This window comes from Malurus melanocephalus, unplaced genomic scaffold, assembly GCF_030028575.1.
Source record: "Malurus melanocephalus ecotype Western Australia unplaced genomic scaffold, MMel_1.1 scaffold_5, whole genome shotgun sequence".
Taxonomy (NCBI): domain Eukaryota; kingdom Metazoa; phylum Chordata; class Aves; order Passeriformes; family Maluridae; genus Malurus; species Malurus melanocephalus.
In genome coordinates this window covers 225225-252960 of record NW_026623237.1, presented here as the reverse complement: position 1 = coordinate 252960, position 27736 = coordinate 225225, and the positions used below count along the sequence as shown (strand labels likewise).

General features: G+C 38.5%; 1 protein-coding gene across 6 annotated transcripts in view; it reads right to left on the bottom strand.

Moving 5' to 3' along the window:
• The window catches only part of LTBP1 (latent transforming growth factor beta binding protein 1), a 191281-nt gene that overhangs the window by 125115 nt on the left and 38430 nt on the right, over window positions 1-27736 (bottom strand). For all 6 annotated transcript variants that reach the window (XM_057369961.1, XM_057369977.1, XM_057369970.1 and 3 more), the window contains exon 4: window positions 16722-16897. In XM_057369961.1, coding sequence (XP_057225944.1) covers window positions 16722-16897 — 176 coding nt within the window. The remainder of the gene's footprint in view (window positions 1-16721; window positions 16898-27736) is intronic.

Genomic DNA, 27736 nt, shown 5'->3' with positions numbered 1-27736 from the left:
CTCACAGCACAAATATCAAAACTGGATGGAGGTCATGTGGTTTGTACTGCCACGGCATCAGGAAGGAACACGGAGAAARGTGGAGGCTGTGCAGCCTGATACCCAGAGATGTTTCGTACAAACCAAGYACACCTCCTACCAAGAAGTATTCCCTACAATGTGTCCACAATGAACAGAAAGTTTGACTATAGTCCTATCACAGCRTCTGCGAGTTAATAAATTACGGAGTTAATAAGTTATAAAATGACCCCCCATTCTCTGTCTAACCAGGAGATGAGAATTCGACATTAAATTGTGCAAGAATAGATCAACAGGTTTGTTGTCCCAYCCTCCCAGAAGGGACACCTTTTGGTAAGTCTTGTGTCCTCAGCTCTGCTGAGAGCTGACCCAGGATACGAAGCTCATGAATGCAATAGTGTTGTTAGTGCTAGATACAGGTACTCTGCAGTTCATGCATTTGGCACCAGCAATCCAGAAGAACCATCCATGTGTGTCACACCCAATAAACTATGCTACTCATGAGCCCAAGTGTCTCTTTCGAATGTGACCCAACTTGATATGTAGTAGACTATTGGCACACCTGACGCCAGGCCCATAGTTATGCTTTTGAAATAGTCAGTAAAGACGAAACCAAATCATCATTTAATTCACCTTCACCATATTACGTACTATGTCAGTGAGCTGCAGTAAATCTTAGGTGCAATGTTCACAACAACAACAAAAATTTTAAAGTAATTTTTATCACRTAGTTTAGATTTTACCAGAAAATCCTGTAGCACCATTATTTTAGTAAAAGAGATGCCTTAATGTGAGACAACAGAAATTGTAAAATCTGCCTTTCACCGCTTTTGGATGAAAAAGTATTGGTATCTAAGTTTGGGAGTAATGGCAGTTGAACAGTACTTGCAAAACCACAGATCAACATCTAAAGAGCTAAAAAGTATCCCTGAAAGAGTATTTAAATGGAGCTTTTCAGGGTAACAACATGATGCAAGCCCTCATCCCTACAAATATTCAAATCATTATTCAGCAGTTTTTCATAGAATACCCTGAGTTAGAAGGCATACAAAGGCAAAGTCCAACTCCTGGTCCTGCCCTGGACCAACCCAAGAGCCACACCATGGGCCCTGAGAGCACTGACCAAACACCTCCTRAACTCTGCCAGGCTGGTGCTGTGGCCACTTCCCTGGGGAGCCTGTTCCAGTGCCCARCCACCCTCTGGGTGAAGAATCTTTTCCTAATATCCAACCTAAACCTCCCTGGCACAACTTCAGGCTGCTCCTCGGGTCCTGTCACTGGACAACACAGCGAAGAGACCAGTGCCTGCCCCTCCTCTTCCCCTCACAAGGAACTTCTAACTGCAGTGAGGTCTCCCCTCAGTCTCCTCCAGGCTGAACAGACCCAGTGCCCTCAGCTCCTCCTCACACAGCTTCTCCTCAAAGCCTTTCACTGCTTTCAAGGCTCTTCTTTGGTCACTCTCCAATAGTTTTATAGGCTTCTTATATTGTGGCACCCAAAATTCAGCTGAAGAGCACTGACCCCAGAATGCAGCCCTATAGAACCCACTAGTGASCAGCCTGATGTAACCCCATTCACTACAACACGAACACATGATATGTTTATCTAGTTGCATGCTAGTTTTTCGCTATAAAACAAATTCTGATATTCCTGTTTTGGTAGTTGGAAAGACACAGAAAAAAGCTTCATATTCTTTAGACATGGGAAGATTTTCTCCTTTTTTCTTTGTTATGAAGCTGTTTATGAACACCATTTATTTTGATCTCCTTCCCTAGCAGGCCACAGTTTTTAATTTCAATTCTCCTGGAGATATTTAGGAAGGATACAAAGCTAATGACGGCCTCTGAGCTAAAAAGCAATCAGTGTTTGAGGAGGTGACCCAAAGTGGAGATGTTACAATCATTATTTTCTGGATGAATGATGCAGAGAAATAGGCAGTACTACTCTCACAGATTCTGAGGCTCAGGGATCTTAACAGTGAGCTTAATACATGCAGATTCAAACTGAAAAGAAGACCACAAGCTCTTCTCCCAAAAGGAAGCTTTTTAAAAGAAACTTCAGTTTTACACTCGGGCACTTACTTGAATCTCCTCATCTGTTTTTTTTTTTTTTTATTTTACTCCTCTCCTCCAAAGAAGAAAACTTAATTCTAAATGAGAAACTATTCTTCAATATCTGTTATCTGATATTGCAGTATTAGTGCTAAATTCCACAATTTCATGCTAGAAAAAAAAAACCAGTCCTGCTATAGCCTTAACCTCTTTTGACTTTGGACTAGCTCATATTAAAGGACAGTGTATTTTTAAGGAAGCATATACAGATTGCTTTGTTTAAACTTCAGAACTTCTACTAATGATGTCACCGTGGCAGAGGCATGACAGAATCTGCAACTTAGATTATCTCAGATTTATATTTGGAAAAAAATTATGGTGTTACAGCAAAAATCTGTAAAACTTTACTTATATACATTATATATATATATGTATATATATATACATATATATACACAGAGAAATATATCACACTCTTCCAGAACAATTTTAAACATGTGGAAATGTAACATCTCACTATGTTCCTAAGTATAACACCARACTGAAGAAATACAAATATGAGACCAGTTAAACAAATGACCCTAATGAAAAACAACAAAAGCAGAAGTAAACACCAAATAARTAGCAAAGCTACTGAAAAAATGACCAAACTAGAGATAGACACAGATTGTTGCTTTAATAAAGACAGGAAAATCAGGATTACTAATACTGGATAAAGCTTCATCCCTGAGCTAGACAGCAAATTCACAATGAGATTCAGCCAACAGCGCCATCATCCTGCCTCGTAGTCCAGGCTCACTTAAGAACTTCATGAAACATTTGTCAGAAGAGACCAGTGGAAGAATGTACCCACAATTTCCAAAATCTGTAAAACTCTTGAGCCAGATYAAAAAAAAAAATAAAAAGAAAGATGTCTGGGTAAAGTGATGATATTTTAGTTGAAAGTTGGCACCATATGTATGTGATTTTCTTTCCATCTCCGTAAGTCACTATGATATAATATCATGAACACAGCAAGCCCTTGCTGTGATAAATTTATGATTCAGCAACAACTGCAGGAGAAATGGCAAATATAAGCAAAAGGATTTCTTCACGGAACTTTTTATGCCCCCACTGTCCATTATGACCATTCTTTTTCCCCCTGAATTAGTATAAAAGGTGAATTAATTAAGACAGAGCAGGTGGCAGGTTTTATGTCCAGGTGGTCACAATGGTTTACACAGCCATTCCTGGAAAGAATTGTATATGGGAAAGGATTCGTCCTCAACCTCCTGGGTCTCTGTGCAATGCAACTCAGACTTTGTTTCTTTCTAGAAGAATTTCTGTAAACACATATTTTTCCTTGGGTTTATGGCTGCCCTCACAGTTCCAACATTCTGACAGTATTCAATAGCTGCAGTGGAGCTCAGATGATTTGTAGTATGTCCCTGTTTTGCGGGAAGACAATGGGCTAGCAACACTAGTGAAAGCAGGACTGGTATTAAGTTAAAAAAAGATGACTACACAGGTCAAGTGGGGCAAAAAGAATAAAATATTTCAATGTGTCAAAAATATTGCTGTTATTATGTGAATGGTTTTGTGCTTCACAGTGATCTAAACAAAAGGATTCACAATTTTAAAAAATCACAAGCAATGGTTTCTACCAGCTAAGTACACAGTACACCTTGCACAGAAATCTCCCATATTTCTTGTACAAAAATTTCTGAAACCATTTTAAGAGGCCAGTTTGAGGGTTTTGTAATTCTAGTTGATTTGTTTTTTTCAATACCTTCACTTATGACAAATATCCTGAGGCAAATCTCCTGAGGAAACAGAACTAACAACTGTAGGTGTTCCATTAACTCCAATAATGGTACACACTACTCTCTTTTCATGACAACCTACTTCTGCATTGAACCCAGTATGTTTTCATGTTTATCTACACAGAATGTCATCAGACTTGAAGATTCTATTTCAAAATGACATTCTCTTACCAAKGAGAATGGATTATCTCAGACAACTTCACAATTTCAAATTATAACTATGATGTACGAGGAGAGCATTTAAAAATAAATCTTCTCAAATTAAACCAAATTAGATAAAACAAATCAGCATTTTAACTCTCAGATGATCAACAYTCTTTTTTTCCCCTTAGCTAAATGCTGACACAAAAAAAGGAAAGAAACAGAAGGAAATTACTTATTTCCTAAAAAAGGTGTCTCCCAGTTATTACAGCAGTCCACCTGGTTTAATCCTTACTACTGAATATGCTGGTTCAGCTAAAAGGAAAGATGACATTGTATAAAAATCTGCTACACAAGTAAGATAGTTAAGCTCTTAGAACTATTGTCAAAKAACCTTTTTAAACTTTTGATAATATATGAGGAAGTTGTCTTGTCACTACTTAGTCATCAATTTAAAACAAAAGAAAAAAAAAARCCTAGCAAACAAACTGAAAACCTCGTTCCCAAAGATCAGAACGAGGTCAACTTAGATGTCATACTTCTTAGAAATAGCATTATCTAGAATATTTGTAATGCTAGGAACTAAAGAAGAAAAAAGGGCAGAAAAATCCCAAAACAAACCAAACAAGAAAAACAGAAACCAAAAAGAGAGATAAAGACACGCTAGACTGACATACTGACCAGTGACAGACTTCCCCTAAATTTTAGATTACACATTGAGAGAAATACAGGCCTTACAAGGCACAGAAAGAGCTGAAATAGATTCTGAGAGACCACTTAGTCTCCCCTCTCTTCATTTTCCCTGGATAAAATAGCAACATCAAACAAAAGGTTTGTCTGGTCKATCCTCAAACCCCTTCTATTAAGCAGATTCCACAGCATCCCTGAAGAATTTATTCCAGCTCTTCAGTCTCCCTTATRAAGGTATTCCCAATACCTAACCCACATTTCCCCTGTAGCAACTCAAGCGAAATCTTGCCCTGGCTTTATCTACAAAAAACTCTAACAAAACATTATTCCTCTGTGGATCGATTTCTAACATACTTGAAGACCACTACCATCAATCTCACTCAGTCTTATTTTGGCTAGACCAAAACCATCTAAACGCTTTCAGTCTAACAGGCTGTATTTTGCAGGTCTTCATCTTTTTTCGTTTTACTTTTGATACCACTCACTTGGTCCTCACCTTTCTTCAAGGACCCTGTCCAAAACCACACTATACTGCAGCTGAGGTCTGATCAATGGTGGGGAGAGCAGCAGAATTACTTAATACAGCTTTACATAAAATRCTTCTGTGTTTAATTTATTCTCCTCTCCCAACAGTGCATTACTGATACTTCATACTCAGAACCAATCTGCAGGCCAGGTACAGGGACACACACCCCAAATCCCTTTCTGGTCTGTGGATATCATCCYAGTAAAACAAATATGGAACATCACTTGCATGACCTTGGTGGGACTGAACTCAACCTTTATTCCGTATACATTCTGTATACAGAATGTAAAATGTCCTGCATTCAAACCTCACCCATCTGTAACAGTCACAACCACAAACAAGTCTGAAAAATACACGGATTCAAAAAGGYAAGGTATAGCTGTTGAATAATTTGTTTTTTGGCTTCAATATACAATGCCTACCTTGAGGTAAGGCAGTGCATCTTGGCTCTTTTCAGAAACTTTGTTACTCCTTCCCAGTACATCTCACACCCAGTTCTCTTTTCACAACCATTGGGAGAAAATAGACATGTCAACGAAATTAAAAATAACATGATCCAGATTTATTTAATCTGAGATCCAGCATCTTCTCTAATCCTTAAAAGTACATCCCCCAGTTCTACATGAGGAGACGTGTATGTGTGCACATCTACTCAGYCAAATATTTTGAGCAAGATGACAGTATGGAAAGCTGTACTTGATTTAACATGTCTAGACAGCTGTAGCAACACATGATTGAAATGTAATTAATTTAGCATTCCTTCTACTTTTTGTTATTTCTGTACCTCATATTTTTGTGGTATTTGTAYGATCTTACGTGTATTTCATTACTGAATACAGCTTAACTTTTGATATTTTTGTCACTTTACAAGTACCCCATTCTACGGTCTTCATGCAAACCAAAAGGGCTTCAAAAAGAGAAAACATGATCCAACTACCTATTATGACAGTAACTGAACAGGCATATGCACTGATATTTTTGTTGACATTCTTATTTCCACTATTGCTATTACACACACTTCTCTATATGCCTATTTCTGATTAGCCATGTCTCTACATCTTCACATTATTTCCTCCTTCTATCTTGCTTACAAGCTCCTACCACAATCTTCTCCCTGCAGTCAGAACTGAACTCTCAGACTTCCTGCTTCTATTCCACTCTTGTTTCTTTACTCTCCTTTTAGGCCCTGCTTGCTTCTTCAGCATGCTTGACAAACAGGAAAAGAAATAATCCAGAAAATTTTWGGCTTCCAGGCTAAGGACTCTAAAGAACATATCTGAAAAATGTTTTTCCTTCCTGATTATCACAGTGATACAATCTCCTCCTTGCTCCCTGTCACAGAACGAGACAAAGAGAATTCCACTGTCTYCCTCATCACCAGCTCCACCACCATCCAAAACACACTAAAATTGTTAGTAGCATATTCCAAGAGAAGCAAATAGCCCACTCTTCAATTCTGTTCATCTCAGTTTAAGATAGAGATGAGTGTGAAAAGTGTATTGGCTGAAGTAATTTACTAGAGCAATGCTTGTTTCGTTCAAGAAGTATTCCTTTACTAATTTTGACAAATTCTGACAACCTCTTTACTGTCTTCAATGCAMGTTTCTCGTGTTTCATTAAAAGTACCAAAGGACCATATGAAGACACAAGTGCTGAGATTGTTTAGAAAGATCTGTGTTTACATGCCACAAGCCCTTTGCTGATAAATTCTCTCACTGACACAGCCTTTTTAGAGCCAGTCAGAGGAATTCACAGAAATTACAATAATTTTTGTCCTGTGGAAACCCATAATGCACAAATCACACATAGATTTGAAATCTGAGATCTCTGTCAGCAGGTTTTATGAATCACCTTTTGTCTTCCTTGTCTTTTTTACCACTAAAAAGATTCTTTATATACAATCCTCAGGCAACGAACATCCTACTTTAAACTACAGCTGTTCTCCATGGTAATGAGAAACACAACTATCACTTCCCTTCAAACAGTTGAGAATGACTCAGAAAAAGGTACCAACCCAAATAAATTAGAGACTGCAGTGGGATTTGATGTCTGATGGAATGGCCTCAACTCCTTTCAATATACTTATGGGGTGATCATTCTTTTAAACTGTATTGAATTTATTTGATTTAAAGATACCATATTTCAACCAGATCCACAAATGCTTATGATGCTAAAAAGGTAAATTTTAGCCTCAAGTTATACCACTACTCAGTCCTAGGTCTCTATTCCAAGGGATGAAAGAAGTTACTTGCATGGAGCAAGCAGCCTCCTTTTTACAGTAGACAACACTGTGATAACGAATTCAGTATTACACACAAACTTACAGCCAAATAGGAGCTTTAGTATTACCAGCTAAATACAACACCACTGTCCACCTTATCAACAGGACTCTTCTCAAGAAGGCCTAAATTCGGCCTTTATACATTGGGAATGAAACTTATTCCCACCTGAAATTATGTACTCATTATGTCTTTTGCCAAAGGTAATTATTTAGGCTTCTTTCACAATAATAATACAAGTATTAGACAATAGTGTTACAAGTCTTAAGTTGGAAGAGYATTCCTTCTTGAGGAAATAAATTCTTGAGATAGAGTTTTACCCTCCCAACATACGCAACTCCATCAAATGAGAAAAGAGTCAATGTTTATAATTTCTAGAAAGAATAAGGAACAAAATTTAAATTAATATAACCTTATATACTATACTAAAGTATATCYACTTGACATTCCATTTCCCAAAAGGAAACAACCAAAAAGCACTAAGGAAGTCAACAAACTGTAAACAATGACAAAGGACAGGAGATCATGGAATTAAGTTATAAACGAATACAGCCGCCTCTGCACACTGAATCACCATTAAAAATCTTCTCTCTCAGCACTGCATGAAGCCAACATCTTTTCTTCCCCCCTAATTTTCTGAAGAAGGGAAAAAAATGACAACAGAAATAAGGCTGTCACTGAATCTGAAACCTCAGTTTCACAGGGTATGAACCTTCCTCTTGCAGTAATTTTTTGTCAACATTTGTTCATTCATTCTGGCATAGGCAATGGCACTGACAGAGAACAGCACTTTCATATTTCCTGTGAAGAAAACCAGACTCAGCTACTTGCAGCAATCAGAATCAATTCTTGGTATCAAAGACTTGTATCACAGAAACTCTGGAGTTAGCCTGGCCAAGGGACTTCGAATGTTTAATTGTGTGGGTTCAATAGGTCTCTATATCCACCTAAATCAACATTTTCCAAATGTCATAGAGACTTTCCCCTACAGAATTTTCTGGAAAGCGTCTTCTTTTCTTCTTCTTGAGAAATGTTTGGTTTGGGAGCCAATTCTCTTTCATCGCAGAAGTTGAGATGCATTTGTCTCAGTCCTTGTTTTCCCCCAGCTATTGCATGCTTTGAACTGATTTTAATTCTGTTTGCCAGATCACTAATCTGTTTTTCCAACATTCTTCCTCATTCTGCTGTATATCAACCTCTGTCTCCGTATTTTAAAGCATAGAGATGATAATTCATTTTTGGGTGAATGGAACATTTAAAATAGTTTCTATAAAAGAACCAAGAGCCTTTGCCTGTCATGCAGACATTCATTTACTGGTGAGCTCTGGGCTATAAAATCTTTTCAGAGTCCAAAGAGAAAAACACAGTACGTTTTGGGGGTGTTGTTTTTCTGGCCTCCTCAATTGTGAGTCTTTATGGATACACAAAAAATCATGAAGACAGCTTAGAAAGGGTATTGTTAGAATGCCTACAGCAACAGTATATTGAGTGAAATAGTTTGCATTTATACAGAGCTATTCTGTCTCCAAGGTTCTCAAAGAACTCCATAGTCTTTTATAATTGCTAAATAAACTGCATTTATTTGTTAGTTATTTTTTTCAGAATTTGTCACCCTATTTTTTGAAGCAAAAGCAAAGTAACTGGGCTGCCTGATTTGATAGGGTTAGCTGCATTAGTGTGAATCTAGATAACCMATTTAATTTATACACAGAATTTAGCCTGCTGTTTCCATGTCCTGCTGGAATCAAAACCAAACTTTAAATGGCTGTTATGAATTGCCATGTTTCAATAGCAGGAAGAATAATGCTCTTAAATGGGAGAGAGGAAAAGGATGCTTCCCACTAAAATTGYTCTTCAAAAAAGCCCTAGTGCTGTTTGACCTCGATGCTGACAGTACCCAGATTTTTATTTAAAGCTTTTTAGAATGTCCCTGAAAAAYCCCTGCTGCCTCTTGAATGGGGTCAAAGGCTTTGAACACATGTGCATTTGAGAACACAAAACACAAAAGTCCCTGCCCTTTATACACATCCCATTGCCTTGAATTTTATTATGTATAATTTTAGGAGCAACACATGAATGTCAGTTGCCATGAGTGACTGAAGAGAATTTGACCTGACATTTCTTCCAAATACACCATGTTGTAATTTTTCAGTTTATTCTTACTGAAACTGTAATACTTTCAGTTATTTAGCCTTCTAACGGTTCATTCYGTTTTCAACCACCTGACTCTTCTGGCTATACCTTGTTCAGAGTGTAGCCTTAGTATCCTCCCTTATCTCCAAATTTTCCAAAACTTCTAGTTAGGAAAGTTACCACTGTGATAAGCAGAAGTTAGGAGGATCACAATGCAATGATGTAGTTAAGACAAGCCAGTGAGAGACTTATTTTGCAGCTCATGAAGGGCAGTTCCACAAAGAAATAACAAGAATGGTGGGAAGAGTATCTGACCCAGTAAACACCTGAGGGAGATTTTACTCTAAAATCTCAACTTGGGTACAATGTCAAATCATGCGGATGCATTTACATGGAACATGTGTATCTCTGTATCCACTTTTTTAAGCAGCAAAACATTTATGCCTTTTACAGACCCATACCTCCTGCTAGGGAAATACTATTATCATGAAGTAAGTGTAACGTAGTGAAGTCAGAATGGTGCAATTCCACAAAAATAGTTTAAATCGGAATTTCAAAGTGACACCTGGTTTTGTTCAAATCAAACTATGAAGTCATCAGTGAAGCCAGCACGTGCAATTACGTACAAGCTTTCTGAAGAGCTTCACTGAGTTACCAGCAGATTGTGCTGCCAGTATAGGAAAGCGGCTGGTATGTCAAATCTGTGACAGCGCATTCTGCACAACTCTAAGTGCTGGGACATTTTCTTCCACATTAAACTTATTTCATGTGCATAAACTTCTGTAAAATATGATGCAATATAACTTCTCCACAGTTAGAGGAGTCACACAACTTTCATATTGTGTCAGCTCCTCCTTACACCAGATTTTAAGAGTTGCCCACAGAACCATGTGCAGATCCCCAGAGTCCAAAATCCATAAAGGCGTATTTGTCCAGCTTCTAGCCACAACACATATAAATTAAGCCACAGTAGGGTGGTACAAACCCAATTTCACTTAATTTCATGTAACCTGTACTATTTAAATTCAAATTTTCATTTACTATCTAAAATAGAGACAAGTTCTCTTCAATGAACTTTATAAAGAATTTTGGTGAAGGCCAAAAAAACCCCATTGTCTCAGTTTGAGACAATGCTTTCAGAGAAAAAAATGTTACAGAGTAAATGTTTCCTCTGAAGTGAAAAATTTGATAATTTTTTCCCACCAACATGAAATAGATGTTCGGGCAAAAGTGAACAGAAAAGAAGTAGTTTATTAACAAAACACARTGCCCACARGACACAGAAAAAAARGCAACTGTTAGATATTTAAAAGTCCAGGAACGCATGCCGCCTCCTCCCCCCACAGCCGCTTGGTCATGTGGTGTGGAGAAAAATGGCACAGCTCCTGTCCCCAGGAAAAAGAAACAAAAGAAAAAAATGTCCACACGGCTGCTCAGGCAACAGTGGCAAAACCTGGAGCAGTTCCCTCCTCACGGTGGATGAAACAGAGGGCTCGGTGTGCTTTTCTGTTGCCAGCTTGGCTTCTTCTGGAGTCTGGGATGAGCAGCGCGGCCTGTCCCGACTGGTGTCCGGCTGGTCGGCACTCGCCTCCTGGTTCTCAGACCGCAGCCCTGCCGATTCGCTCCAGAAAATCACAGGAGTTGCAGAAAGGAACAGCAGTTCAGGGATAGCTGTTTGACCAAGCTAACAAACCCGAGCTAGCTAAACGGCAACAATGCAACTTCACTGCACGCAGCGAGCAGATCTCCCGCAGCGCCGATGCTGAGGTCCAAAAAGCCCCCAGCTGCACGGCAGCCTCAGCTTTGAAACTGCCCGCACCCCCACTGCCCCCTCTTCCAGTTCAGATTTAAAGTCATAGACACCTTCTGGGCATACAAGCTGTCGGAATATAGGAATACAGGATTTGCACAACCTCAACCCAAGACACCCATCTACCTAAAAGAAAGGAGTTTTCCATAGTACCTACTTCTCTCAACTAAATGTGTAACTTCAATGGCAAAATTCACATATTTGTCATATYGTCTTCCTGAATAGAGAGATTAGTCTTGTTTTCTTTCTTATCCTCCCTTCTTCCTTGGGATAACTTTGTTATACAAACATATGCCTTATTTACTCACATAGTAGCATTCCAGTYGTAGGTAAAGTACTCCTGAGTTTTTCTTCTGCTTTCAGTGCATTCTGTGGTTACCTCAGAAAATGTATTAATTAACACATTTTCTCAATGTACCTCTAAAACAGGGAAGTGGTGGCATCATCATTGTACTTACAGGGAGCTGTAGCCTGGTGAGAGGGAGTATRAAATAGTCCTACTCATGCAGAACTGATTTCAGTAGCAGAACGTCCACTATTTTCAGCTCAATGGGTAAAATTCACGATACCACTAAACATTAGGCCCTCAACTATATCAGGCTGGAAAATGAAGTGGGTATTTAAAAGCATTTTCTGAAGAACCCTATAGCACCAGAAATGGATAGAGTGAAACTAAGAACTTCCTAGACTCTTACTGCTTTAATAAGCAGTTCTCACAATAAATGTGTTGAAAGGGATTCCTGAAAAACTASGCTCAGTTTAGAATTTGCTTATTATCATATACATTTTAGACTAACAGAACCAGCACAGAATTCCTTTACCTAGTTTTGTTCAGCACTGCATTTAAAAAGCTAGGGAGATAAGCACTGATATTTAGAGGATTCATGCTTAGATAATTAGTGGTTACCATTTAACAGCATCATCAAGAGTGTAAGGTCTAAGATACGATGGACCTGAATTACTAAAAAAAAATATTCCTATTGTTTTATGGACTACCAGGYTGCCAATAGAATTTTACAGTTGAAGTTTCTGTGCTGTTGCCACTGTTACTATGAGAGAATTTTTAACTCTGAAATTCTAAATATTTAGGCAGATTATAGACCAAGTGTGACAGAATGTACTTTTAAGGAAGCAGTGCATCCCTTGAGAATTACTCAGAGTTCATGGTGAGCTTATGTAAGATATATATTGACTTATAAGACTTAGATTTGYCTACCCTCACCTACATGTTAGGTATTTTTAATGTATACATTACAGATATTGAGATTCACATTATATCATTATTTTCAGTGCTTATTTGCTGATCATGTAAATTCCACTGCAAGCTTATTTTTATTACTACATATTCAGTCTTCCTTCTGGTGCAAAACTGTATTTATAATTTCTCTGCAGCTATCAGTCTATCCAGCATGAGCTATTTCCATTTGCTTGAGAAGACTCTGAATTTCCAGAGCCTTAACCCCCAGTATTTTCGAATTAAACACAAAGATAGCTGAAGACTAATTTRCAGTAGCTTAAATATAACACCATATTAATTAAATAGCATCAGAAAGATGCTTTAMAGTGTAATGTCTTCAACAGATGATTTAGCAGCGTGCAAATAGAATAGCATTTCATATTAGAATAGCTCTGAAAACAAACACATAAAAGTTATACACCACCATATTTATGGATCCTAATTTTTTTCTTCTGTACTAAAATGTGGTATGAGTCCTTTGAAAGAAAGCAATATACGGCTATATAAATTAAACTGTATTACAATACAGGCCATAAGGAGATATAACCTATTATGGCATGAAACTGTGACCATTCGGAAAATTTGAATAAGTCAGTGAAACCAAAACAATGCTTAAGATCTTAAGCATTATTTTCAGGGTAAATTTTTTTGGTTTTTTGTTTCTAAAAAAACAAGACTTAAAAATCACTCTGAACAATTTTAACCCCCTCACCTGTTAGGCACAATAAATGAGAATTACCAATTTAGCTCTAAGAAATTAATTTTTTTATGCAAGCTTTATGATTCCTTACACTAGTTAGTCTTGGGAGATGGCCTGTATCTCATAGGACAAAAGTTCAAARTGCCTGACAGTAGAAATGGCTACTGGCAGGTAACTCAATCTCACATCTCMGGGTGACTTTAAATGCTATTGATGCAACCCAAATGGCTTACTGAATTTTCAAACTCTGTTGATGTGATATATATCCCTRCAGTAAAATTCAGCTTAAAAGCCAAAAAAGAATAAACTATTTGCTGTCTTTAACAAGAATACTGTACTGCWTGTTCTAAACATTATCAGAGAAGTGAAACTGCTAACAAATACACCAGAGTAAAAATTCCAGACAGMATCTTGAATTAATTTTTATGGAAAAATGTTTAATGTGATTTACCTTCAATGTTTTCTAGACCAGTATCTCCAAAAGCTCATCTGACAATGCTGCGATAGGKCATTTAAACATGACCGACTTTCTATGAATCAGAAGATGCTCAGCAGCACTTGGTTACATTTGGCAGTTTTCTTGCCAGTGTACCAGTGCCCGACATCTCATTTACTTCTGCCAGGACACACCTGTCCCTAMAGGTAACAAAAGACTGGCTCTTCTTCCATTTTCAGGACTACCCACTTCATGTCACTGGACTGAAATAATCTACAGAAGTCCAGAAAAATCAGAACCAATTGCAGCTAGAGAAATAAGTTTATTCTATGGAATACATCTTCCCTTTACTTGGMAGTAAAATGCATAGAAACACTTGTTAAAAAAAAAAGAAAATAATAAGTTGCTTTGCACTCAATCTAAATTGATAGCTATGGACTCTTGGGCAATACTATTAAATATTACCTGGCTACTATTTCTTCTCCGAAAAAAAATTATTCCATGATAGCATAAAAAAAAGTTGTGAAGCATTTGGCACTAACTTTATGGCTTTTGCTTTTTAATAAAATCATTACATTTTCCCCCTCTTCCTTTTCAATATCTCCACACTGCCATTACCAATTCCTTTGCTCAATGAAGTAAGAAGCTCTCCCATTAAATAAGATTATACATTTAAGAGCAATAACACAATACCATGAGATCATCAGCCATTCTCATAAATTAACTAGAAAACGAACATCAACCATAACCATTAACTAATTCACTGAGTCCATGTCTGTTCAAGACAGGACTAGGAACTGCATATTTGTGGTTATCACAGAACACCTGACATGAGGTTTCACATCCTAATTTTACCTCACCATAGTTAATTTAAACACTCTTAACATTAAAATACTGACAGCTGAAATYTAGCACTCAATTTTTTATGAAAACAAGCAGTCTTCTAATCTTCAAGTTCATTCCAGCACCTCCAGAAATCAGAAGCCACCCTAAACAGAAATGGCTGACCAAGTTGTAGGTCTCCTGTTCAGGCTAGGAGTATATAATCCTAGACTCTAACAACATACAGCCTAAACTGCAGTCTGTACCAGCAGATATCTAAACTGCTCCATCAGAAGCTGCCATCAGACTCCCACCTCACAGACATAGAAAACAGGTGAAAAAGGTAATAAGAMCATTTTTTATGCTGCCAAAGAGTTCAGAATTAGAAATTTCAACATCAAATAGCATTACACTTAGTCCTGCATTTTACCTCTGAGTCAAWACCCAAGTCATGGCTGAACTTATCAGGCCATAAAAACTCCTTTTAGTACCTGTCCTCTGGCTCTTTTAGGAATCATAAACTTTTCAGTAAGGGCAGAATGTTTTACTAATGCGCTGCTCACTAAGGGGCTTCTTAGAATTTGATAAAAAAAAACACTCGCCTTTAGCTCCTGGTTTTCCTTCTGGTCATGTCCCTCAGAGTACTGCAATTAACAGTGGGGCTCAGATAAGTTAGAAAGAGCTAGAAGCAGTGGCTCCTTGGTCTAACAGCTGCATAGAGTCATCTCYTTATGCTACCATAGAAGAAAAAAAMCCAACTTACAGAAGCCATTCGTTTAGTTGCAGCTTGATAACTGTAACACTGAGTGTATCTAAGGTAGACTGACTTAAGCACCCTGAAAAATGGGGACAAAGGATAGATTTTTTTTTGCCAGAATCCAACCTGGAACAGTCACTCCAAATACTGGAGAACTATAYAACCTGAAATTTGTTTACTCTTTGATGAGTAAGAGTCAGAAGAGAGGGACACAATCCAATCCCACTGGCCATTAATATTTAATTTGAAGGAAAATGACTGCTGATTAGAAAAAAAAAAGCATTATAATCTTATTTACTGTTGATGCTGACCGCAAGGTTAGAAAAAAAAAAATCTTTCTGAAGCTTGCAAGAAAGGGAGATAATATTTTTAGAGTGGTGAAGCACTATTTGAAAGACCTCCAGCTGCCCATTGCTCTTCCTATTAGAGCCAATATTCTCGTTTACCATCCATGAACTTACACTTGAGGAAAAGGAAGCAGGGAGTTGTATTTAAGTAAAAATGGACAGACCATAAAGATGTGCAATGCAGAAATGCAACGATACACGAAGGAATTCTCTTTAAAGATTTAAAAGGCTCTTCCCTAAAGCAGAACGTAATTCTTTGTGCTCCAGCAAAGGAAGTCTGTCAGGAGACTGCAAGTACCTTAAGGTCTCAATGTTAATCAGTCCATTATTCAACTGCAGGAACTTTTCTCCAAATCAAGCCAGCAGACATTCTGTAATACCTAACCCATAATTCATCAAGCTCTTCATCTTCTAAGCCAAAACTTGTCCTCAAGCTCTGCAGACAATGGGGCATGAGCCAAGGCCACAAGCTGGGCACCTACACAATCCTTTTTTTAATAAATATTATGSAGAAACTCTCAGGAAGCCTCCATACTGTGCAGAAGTTCATAAACACGTAATAAAATAAATATAGAGAAAAACAGTCACCAGTGAGACCATAATACTGAACTCCAGCTTTCCAAAAAGGGTATCCATCATACTGACACTGACTACCCTCATAGTCGTGCTTATTCTAGCAAGCATTCACAAAGCACCTTTTTCTGAAGGAAAAGCTATTATCTAGAAAWAGCATGATGAATTTTCAACAGTGAATCAAGTTCATTTTTTTTTTAAATCCAGGGAATCTGTTTTTCTTCTCCACAAAACRGAGAATATTGAAGTATTTGCTAATCTAAGAATTCTCATGTATAGTTATTTCAACCTTTCTCTGTCTTCAAGTGTTAATGCAGAAAATTTCAAGATCTTAAAAAACGGGGAGTGGGGGCTTTGTGGGGGCAGAAAAGGGAGTGTGGTTTTTGTAATTGTACTCACATCGCAAAGGTGATGCAGGTTGATCCTGGCCCAGTCTCAGTGGCAATGAGCCCTCAGTGGACTGCTCTCCTGAAATCACTTTTTTAACTGGATAATATTTGGGTTTAATCACATATTCCTGTGTTTGGCCATGATGAAGATTCATCAGCAGTGTCTGAGATGAAAGGGGTATCATCCTGTTTTGGAAAGAGACAGGAAAGACAGAATAATGTAAGAATTAATAAATTTGACTTAGAAATTACTTGTAAAAAATTGAAGACAAATTCAACTGTACTCCAAATTCTCAAAATACAGTTTGGGAAGCCTACTACCTTACAAGTAAGCACCTGATTTTCCATGCATTTAGCACCCTCTTTGTCMGTTCAACACACCCCTAACAAAGAAAGACTACAGGGATTATATCAGTTTCTTTTGAACCTGGCAAGAGAAACATCATGGACAGCTCAGAAAACAGGGAGAAACAGGGAAAAACCCTGATCAAAATCACGAGTTGCAGCCCAAATTTGTCAACACAGACTGGTCAGTGAAGCAGTGATGCACTCAAACCTTATGCCATTTCTTACAATTGTCATTTCAYACCAGGTGTATTAACTAGAACCTAAACCCAGCTGACTTTTCCCCTCTGTTTCCAGAAACCACTTTCTTCTTCGCCATTTCCCTCCAGCCACAGAGCAAAGTGCTGCTCCTCTTCCCCCTTTTCACTGTTTCCCGTCTCATCAGGTTTGYTTCCCAGAGTCTTTGCCCACCTGTTTTCTCTTTGCCTGCACTACTTAATGTCTCTTACAAATGTCCCATAACCACAAATCTCCCATAACAGCAGGGCCTTCCTTAACAGCAAAATTATCTCACCGTTCTGCTAAACAAGAAGATTCCTTCAAGTTCACAGATTTCCCTCACTGCTGATCCTTACGTATATGGCTAGATTCCTCCCTATGACCTCAGTTCCTCACTGCACAAGGCCTTGCCAAATTTCAGTAACAATTCCTTCCTATCCCTACCAAAAAGTCCATGGTTATTTGGCACCATCAGCTGTGGAAATAATTTCTTCACTAACAAACTGGTCTTCATTCTTCCAGGAATAAATAAGGCAGCAGATTATGCAGTCTTAGCCACATGCAATGAAACTGCAAGCAGCTTTGGAGCCCTGGGCTGCAGAATCGCACCCCTGGCAAGGAATAGCACACTTTCAAGTAACAAACCTGCTAATAACCTGCCTTCAAGCAGTTGTAGCTAGTTCACATCAGACTGTAGAGACACGCTCCATGGAGAGCAGTATCGATTGCTAACCTAATAATACTAACCTAAGAATTACTGATCTAGTAAGGCTACTAGGACTATAATGTCCTTTGATCAAATGAAGGCATATAGAGTGGGATGCTGTAAGCCTCCMTCACTTAATTCTCAGCTGAGGGTCTGTAGCTAGTCAAGTCTTTAAAATGGAAAAATGGGAAAGTTATGGGATTTGTAATAACCATCCCTTAGAGCCACAGTACTGCAGGGTATATAGCTGTCCTCTGAGAATAAGTCATGAACCCTTTATTACAAAGGACAGCTGAGCAGCACTTCCCCACAGTGGTGAGACTGCAGAGTTTCAGCTAAGAACTTAGATGACTACTGCATTGTTCTCTGACATGTGGAGCCTGAGCCAAGCCCTATCTCCAAAGCAATGCCTAACTCCTTGGTCATGTTATTCAAGATGCTTAGTAACTGCTGTAGCCAATGGATTTGTGGTTAGAACAAACAATGGGGTTTTGTCCTACACAGATGCTCTTTTTCTCAAACCGATCCAAGTTAACGAGAGCTATTCATTAACAGTGACATTCTAAGACTCCTATGTAGAACAGAAACATAACTGCTCCAAGTCAGTTTTTGTAATATAGTACTTACACAGTCTCATTACACTCAGTAAAAGTCCTTTTGCCAGACTAAGAGAGAATACTGTATTTTCTGTGTTGCCTTTAGGGTTCCCACCAGAAGATGAAGAGAGAGGCTTCGGAGGCACTTCAGGTCAGGCTTGGAATTCAACACAGTCTGATAAGAAGTGACACCAGGAAACCCTCAGCCTGAGACAAAGCTGAAGTTGTTGCCTTCAGTAGTGCTTACATATGAACTGCATTTCTTTGAAGAGTCACTGCAATCACTCCAGCACAATCTGCTTTTTCTAACAGACATTGAATGATTCTGCATGTAAYGATATCCATTTCTGTTCTTGGACATAAAAGAGTGTCTATACTGAATGTCTAAGCAGGACTTGACAACAGAAATCAAAATATTAGGTACAGATACTACCATTTAAATGGCTGAGTGTTTTCTGTTAAGGTTATAACCAGTTGTAAAGTATTACAGAATCCCAGAACAGTTACAGTTGGAAGGGACCATTGGTGGGGCCAACAGGTCCAGCCTCCCTGCTCATTAAAAAGCAGGGTCTTTTTAATGATCTCTGATTAGTAGGCCCCTAATTAYCTTTATCACCCTCTGTTCAAACCCGYTCCAGGAGCTCCCTGTCTCTCTTGTCCTSAGGAGCTCAGAACTGGACCCAGCACTCCAGATGTGYCTCACCAGGGCTAAGCAGAGGGGCAGGATCACCCCCCCTGACCTGCTGGCAGTGCTCTGCCTAATACACCCCAGGATTCCATTGGCCTTCCTGGCCACAAGAACACCCTGCTGGCTCATGGACAGCTTGTTTTCCACCAGAACCCCCAGRTCCTTCTTCCCAGAYSTGCTTTCCAGCAGATTGGTCCCCAGCCTGTGCTGGTGTGGGACCCTGCATTTGCCTTTGTTGAACTTCAGACAGTTCTTCTCTGCACGTCTTCCAACCTGTCAGGATCCTTCTGCACRGCCTCTTGGGTATCAGCCACTCTTCYGAGTTTTGTGTCATTYGTGAACTTGCTGAGGAGCCATCTGCCCCTTCATCCAAGTCATTGATGAATGAGTGAACAATATGGGACCTGGTCAAGTTTTCTGCCATTCAGCCAGGTCTCAAATCACCTCACTGTCCACTCCTCCAGTCTGCACCTCCCAAGTTTGCCTATGAGGATGCTGTGAGAGACAGTGTCAAAGAGCTTGGTGAAGTCCAGGTGGAAAATATTCACTCCTTTCCCTTCATCAATTTAGGTAGTTTTGTTACTGTAGAAGACAATTGGGTTGGTTKAGCATGATATACCTTTGCTGAATCCATGCTGACTACTCCTGGTCACCTYCTGGTCTTCCACGTTGTTAAAGACGGCCTCCAAAACAAGGCACTCCATTGCCTTTCCAGAGACTGAGGTGAGGCAGTAGTTGCTTGGGTGCTCCTTCTTTCCCTTTTTGAAGACTGAGGTGACATTTGCTTYCTCTAGTCCTCCAGCATCTCTCTTGACTGCCTTTCAAAGATGACCATGAGTGGCTGTCATGGTTTTACTTGGTCCAATTTTTGGTGGTGGGGGATGGGACCAAGAAACCACAAAGATGGCTCCTGTGACAAAGTTCTAGAAGCTTTCTCCTTCTTCTCCCCCAAAAGGAGCCCTACGCCCTGTGTTTTAGAGCCAATCCATTATGGCTCTGAGGTTGATGGACAGGCTGCTCATCAGGCCTGGGCCAATTGCACAGGTTGGTTACACCTCTGTGATGATGTATTGTCCTGTACTTAAGAAAGAATTCAAAACAAGATAGGGGCAACCGCCATGTAGTTTTTAGGTTGTTAGTATTTAGTTTTAGTATCGTGAACTGGGGAAAAACAGAGCAGGAGGATGAGGAGATGTAAGAAAAAAAATGGAGACCCAAGATCACAGTAAGGAGAAGACAGGTAGTGTTGTGCTGCACTGTGGCTCTCAAACATGGAGAAAACAAGTTGTTCTCGAAAGGACTATTTCATCAATGAGAGACCTGCATAGGAAAGAGAGCGACCTTGCTCTGAGGAAAAAAAAACAAAAACCCTGGCCTTTGAGGACTGGACTGAACTGATCAGGAGCCAAAAAAAGAGGAAGAGGCTTGGCCCCCCACAATGTTTGAACCAGCTAATGCTAAGAAGAAACTGTGTTCTGCGGGGAGGAAGAGGTGCCCCCCGCCCTACGTCTGAATTAAGTGGATGCTTAGAAGAAGCTGTGTTCTGCCGGGAGATTTGTGATAGTGGCCTTACACCGCCAAAACAACGCAGTTCGGCCTTAGAGAACATTCTTTCCTTTCTCCTACAAGGTAAAGAAAAGAATCTCTTGCCACCAGCAGTTATACACTGACTGTTTCTTGGGAAAAGACCTTCCACAGCTTGGAGCTGTAAGAATGCTTCTCCTATGATGCTGGACGACAACTGTAATGAGTAGTTTCATCTATGTTAGACTTTCATTCCTGTCCCCTGTGTGTGTGGGAAGACATCGGGGTGGTGGAGAGGGATGACCTGAGAAAGAGATGGGTCCCCTGAAAGGATAATAGGTGTCTTAAAATGTCCGTTTTTATTTTTCTTCTCCTTGTAAATTTTTCCCTATCTTTGTTCCCCTCCCCAGTGCGGTACTATTCTTAGTAGTTTTTTAGTAAAAAATCTATTTTGCAACTTAAGTTATTTCAGCCTGTCTGACCATTTTCTGGAGCATATACATATTTTTCTCTCAATTATGTTATGTTATCTGAAAGCTATAAATTTTCGTGTTAATTGGGCTTTTGCTCTCCCTTCTGCCCTCTCYGGTGGGAAGGGAGGGAACTTTTGGCTTGGTCGTGGGTGCTTTTGGCTTTCAGCACAGTCCAAACCACGAYATTTTTGGTGCCGTGACTCAGATTGGGAAAAATCAGGTTTAAACCCACAACAGTGGCCTAGTTAGGATGTCTGCCATCTCTCTCAGCCCTCATGGATGYATCCCATCATGGYCCATGGACTTGAAGATRYCAAGGYGATCTCTAACCCAATCCTCCTTRACTGAGCAGAAGTGTTCCTTYCACCATTCCTTTTCCCTGGTCTCCCAGGTCAGAGATCCCTAGGGGCTAGTCTTGTCAGTGAAGACTGATGGACAGAAGGCACTCAGTAACTCTGCCTTCTTTGCATGCTCTGAGAGCCCCCAATCCATTTAATAATGGGCCCATATTTTCCTTCATTTTCTGTTTGTTGTTGATGTATTTACTACCTGTGGTTGATATCCTTGGCCAGACTTTTAATTCCAGATGGGCCTCAGCTCTCCTTGCTGCATTTCTGCATTCTCTGACAACATTTCTATGAATCTTTCAAGCGTTCTGTCCCTGCTTCCTTCTCCAGTCTGTCTCTTGCTTGCACTTGAGTATTGACAGGAGTTCCTTGTTCATCCACACAGGTCTCTTGCCCACTTTGCTCAATTTTTTGCTCACCAGCATGCACCCGTTTTGAGCCTGAAAAAAAGTAGATCCTGAATACTGACCAGCTGTCTTGGATCCTTCTTTTCTGCAGGCACATTCCAATGGGATTCACCCAAGAATGTCCCTGAATAGGCTGATGTCAGCTCTCCAAACCTCTAGGGTTGAAATCTTAATTGCTGCCCCTCTTCCTTCCTGCAAAATACTGAACTCCACAATCCCATKGTCACTGTGGCCAAGGCTGCCCCAACCTCTACATGTTCAACAATACCTTCCTTGTTTGTTGGTATTAGATCCTTTTATTTGGTATTTTGTTATTACCTTTTATATTGCCACACATCCAGCCACACYGAAGCCCAACTGTGAGCCTACAAAAAAAAACCCATCATAAAACTTGGAATTATAATAAAATTTWAAAAAATAATTAAAAAAACCCAACACCACACTGTACAACACCAAAAACATGAATGTCATATGATGGTGGCTGAAACCCTAACTACCAGAATTTACAAAAATTGCCTCTTCCTGCCTTCCTTCTCCGGTATTATAATTTTCTTCTTTAATTTAGTTCACATGAAATATTAATGTTAATGAATTACTGSTAAGAAAGCTTTGTTTTCCAAAAGTGCATTACTCAGCAGTACACAGGAAAGCTATAAACTTTAGCAATCTGGTTCTTTAAAAGGAAACACCTCCATGGGATCTAAATCACCAAGGTACACRTTTACAATAATCACATGAAACTAAAGTTAAGACATGTCTAGACCCTTTCTCTTACTTATGGAGAGTTTTGATGATCTTGGTGCAAATATGTATTTTTAACTGAGGTAATTAACTTAATGAACTTGACAAAAGAYTTCCATTGCTGAAGTGTACACCAGGCAGACAAACAAATGTCTAATTGCATATTCAGCAAACAAACAACATAACTACCAAGGAGGTTATAAGAGCACTACAAAGGAAAAAGAAACACGATCAGCTAACTATCATGCAAAAGAAAATTCCCTTGCTTGATAAACCAAAGAAAGAATGTGATGCATCACAGTAACTCTGGCAAGCAGAAATGAAATAGACAACATTTAGCACGACAAGTACTGTCTAGACTAAACAAAGAGAAATCTCACTCAGGTTGCTTTCTTTATTTTATTTACTGTAAGACCGATGCTCCCATGCCTGGCTCCTAGATAGCAAAACTTCAGAAAATAAGAATTGCTAAAACAATTGCTTCATGCAAGTGTTCGAATTAATTCCTTCTTCACTACCTCCTCCCAAAAGTCACAATGAAAAATCAAAAGGAGAAGAAAACCAGCATTTTCGTAAACTATGAGATAGTAAAGAAAATATGCAGGCCARTTCAAAAGGCATGAAAATAGAATTAACCCTCAACCCCCCTCCATAAATTGTTAAAATTCAGTTGCTAGATCAGCCTGACCTTTGCCAGCTGTTTCCTCCTTCCACTGCTTCTCAGACATATATATTKTTTTAAGATACATGAAAAAGTTGAATTTCCCAGCTGATGATGAACAGACRGGATTTCTTCAAAGCCCTTTACATTATCATACCCATCATTAATCAAGAATGGCCTATTTCACAAGGCCCTACAAGTAACAAGAGATGAAAGAGAGAAGCATTCAGCTTTTCTTTGTTTTCACCATTTCRAAAGTTCTGCATACAACTGATTTTATGTGCAAATATGTATCTTTAATGCATATTTAAAAGTTGTGTCCCCGAGGTAGAGTACAAACACTGTAAAACAAGCACTGAGACCTGCCTGTCCTACAATAACAACCCTATAATGTTGTATTAATACTTTCATTATAAAACWGCCTTGACACAATATCTTTGACACAAATTCTTCCCCAAATTTTTTGCAAATACAGTAGTTTGGATATGACTAATTAGTTTTCAATAATAATACCATTAAGTTATTAATTCCTGCTCTTTTTTACCCCTTTAAAGCGTTAGAATGTTATTTACAATATAGACAAGATCAATCTTACATCATTGAGTTGATTTGGTTTGTAAATAAGGTAATACAACAAATACAACAAATCTTAATAAAGGTATTTAATTTATACCAAGATAAAAAAAGGGGTAAAAAGGAATTCAAAGTTGTTTAAATAAAAAGGAAAGCTTGCCTACCACCTTTTCATTAAATGAGTACCGAAAGTTTGCTCTACCCCACWCACAGCATGCCATCAAGATATTAGYGATGCAAACTTTAAAAAAATCTTCATATAGTATTAAGTCTTAGGTATCCTTCAAGTATCCTAAACCAACATTAAAGGAACAGTATGTATGAAGGCTAGAAAAATCTGAGACGACGATGAACACAAACCAGCTTAGTCTAAGTCTGACAGTAATAGCAATTCACAAATTTCCCTTTTCATCACACACCAAATGAACAACCAGGAGTTACAAACTATTCGTTACCTCGCAGATTTTCACTAACACTTAACCAGTGAAACTCTTCACAAATCCAGATTAATTAATTTGACATGTGGATTATTTTATACAGATTTCCAGCCATATATACATCTTCAACTTTGCAATCACCTCTGACCAGTAAAGTTCAAGGAGGCAAAAATAGAAGAAACTCCACAACAGAAAACCTAGGTGTGCTGACTTGTTCTTGTTCCTGTGCTTTCATGGGTTAACGYTGGAGTTCTTTGTTGTTGTTTTCCAGGATGCTACATGGATAATACTAGAGCAGYCAGGTAAGATATTTTGTCAGTATCAAACTCAGCCTCTAAAAGAGTGGCTGCTAATGTAGCAAACATGTGCATTAAGAAATYGACCATCAAGCATCCTTRGAGCACTGGGTCAAGATGGAATTCRCTAGTTAACAGCAGACTTACTTAACCAGAGCACTSTGTCAGTTCAATACATCATCTTCAGTAAACTGATGTCTGTTTTTCCCTTCCCTGTTTCACATTACTTTTTGTACAGAAAAATTGGTTTTGTTTTCATACTACTACTGGCATCTTACACTGACATTGTGAAATTAAAAAAAATACTCAGATAAAGACATATTAACTAGAGATAATTTCTAATCYGTCAGCCCATGAGACAGACTTTGGTATTCGAAAAGCATACTGAAATGACAACTAAAAATAGAAACAAACTCCCASAATGGATGTTATACGATAAAGGCAAGTGAGCACAGCTGCTGCAAAGCAAAACCACGCATCATTAATCTACTCAAATTCTTGTGCATGTTAAACAAAACAGGAGACAAAGAGCCCAGTAGGTTGATGTAATTCATTTGAAATTTGAAAAAAAACACTGAAGATTTATATTACCAGAGACTACTAAGAAATCTTTAATTATAAAACAGCATTGTGAGCTGAAAATGGGCAAATATATGGAAYATAAGATTAATTTTCTTGACTATATATTAATTAAAACATATCTTTTTGAAGTCTACTAACATGTACATGGTYTGATAATACCTCATTTCAGGTAAATAAGTAACTTAAAAGTATATGCAATTTTGTTACAGGAGTTCAGAAAACCCTCAATTATTATTTTTCTTCCAGATTAGCAATTATATATGTACACAAGCTAAATTCACTCTGTGAGGACACTTACAGACATCCTTGTCTGAATTAAGCAAAAATCTGTCATTTAGGAATACARTACCTAAATAAAAATGCTAATAACTGAAAACATTGGCCTGTCCTTGGTACTCAGGTTAATTCACAATGACGAAAAATATAAATGCAAAGAGCAAGTAATYACCCCATGAAGTTTTTGCAAAGATGCAGATGCAAAAAATGTTTTCTCACTACAACTTGTTGTGTCTAGAAAATGTTTTACAAGTATGATCTTGCTGGTATAAACAGAGCTGCTCAGAAGCAGTCAGATATAAAGGAATACAACACAGGTGCATAACCATTTTATAAAATAGACCTATGTACAAGTAGGAAAAGACACAAAAACCCAAGACAATTAATGGTGGCCAGACAAGAAGAGACGAAGACTCTGAGTATCTGGACTGTAGATGAAACTGAGCACCGATGAACATAACAGTGCACRTCAGAAGCAACCAGAACTTGTCACACACCTAACTGATGTCTGTGGTGACTGCAGCCAACACACCAAGAGACTCTTGCATCAGCCCACTGAAAGTTTCCAGCATACAAAATTGGATTAAAAGATAAAACTYAAAATTTTACTGAGTGCAAAGAGATGAGCGAAATTAACAAGGAAGGCTTTTAAACACATTGACATGCACACAGTTGAGAGTGTCCAGAAAGTGCYCAAGCAGGGAAAAGCCAGGTTCTGGTTCCACAGGAAATTCTTTAGGGAATATATGACAGAAAGATACAAAATAACCTTTAATTAAAAATTAACTGCAATAAGTTCTAGACTACAAAAAGAAATACTTTTCCACATATTGCATAATCAGAACTATGACAAGATATAATCAATCATTATTGTTTTCAAGAATGCCAGTGTAAATGGTTGATGAACACACCTCAAATTTAATTATGAAAACACAGAAGTCAAAAATCATTATGCTTAAGGATATCAGTTTCCTAACTGATCATAAAAATTGCAAACAGACCTTCCTTTTCTCCTGTTAAGGAAGTGTCAGGTGTGCAACTGGGAGCACTTTATCCCTCTGTAATACATACTGGTTTCTTACATAAGCAACTACTAGCAGATGCATATAATCCTGACTTTGCCCAAGTACTATACCCAAAAAGTTTCATATGACAACAAATTATGTCTTCATGTTTGAATGGGGAAATGGTCACTGCACATCAAGAATCTCAACCACATTTACTGAAGGCTTTCTAAGTTTACTTGACAAGAAGCATAATTTATGATGAGCGAGCCTTGAAAATGTCTAGATTAAATCCAGACTCCTTCTTCAGTATGTGTATTTATCAGCAGAAGCTCTTTCTGGGATATGAAATCAGCAGTAAGAAGCTCTGACAGACTGTACTGGCCACATGATACACTCGCTGAAACACCCTAGGAACTGTTCTTCCTAAGTTACACCACAAAATTTAGCARTCTTAAAGAAGGAGGGTCAGAAAAACCCAGACTCCAAAGTTTACCCAAGCTCTCCACAACAGTCACCTAAATTCAAGTGATGAAGCAATGGCATGCYTCCTGCCACATCTGGCAAGTCTGGCACATGTTGTGCTGTACCCCAGAGGATGCAAAGATGAGTGGTGAAGAGTTTTGGATGTAGAAATAGTATTTGCATTTRGCCAAGAATACTTTCAACATCTAAGCGTTTAAATGTATAATTACTTTCTTAGCTGAACTAGATAAACAACTCATATTATCTATTTCTTCATACCACAAATTCAGCAATAAAGACTGTCCTTTGAACTAAGTCATCACCAAAATGGAATGCTCCCATTTGTGGGCAGAACCAGAGAAAAGGGGCAAAACAGCAAGCAGTTACACTTACCAGGAGAGTAACTTTTGGGCTAAGGAGCTTCCAAAATCTTGTGACACATATACACAAATAGTTTGAACATAACATTACACAAAAAATATTGTCTCATTAAGATAATACACAGGACCAAAGGGTGGCAATTTCAAAAAATTGTTAATTTTAATTATTTGTTAAAATTCAGCCATATAACATTTTGTTCATTAAAAATTCATACATAGGATGCATTATAACTACATRTTTATCGCCAGTATTTTCAGAAAAATAGCATCTGGAGAAATAGCGTGTTTTTRCCTACATCCTTTTT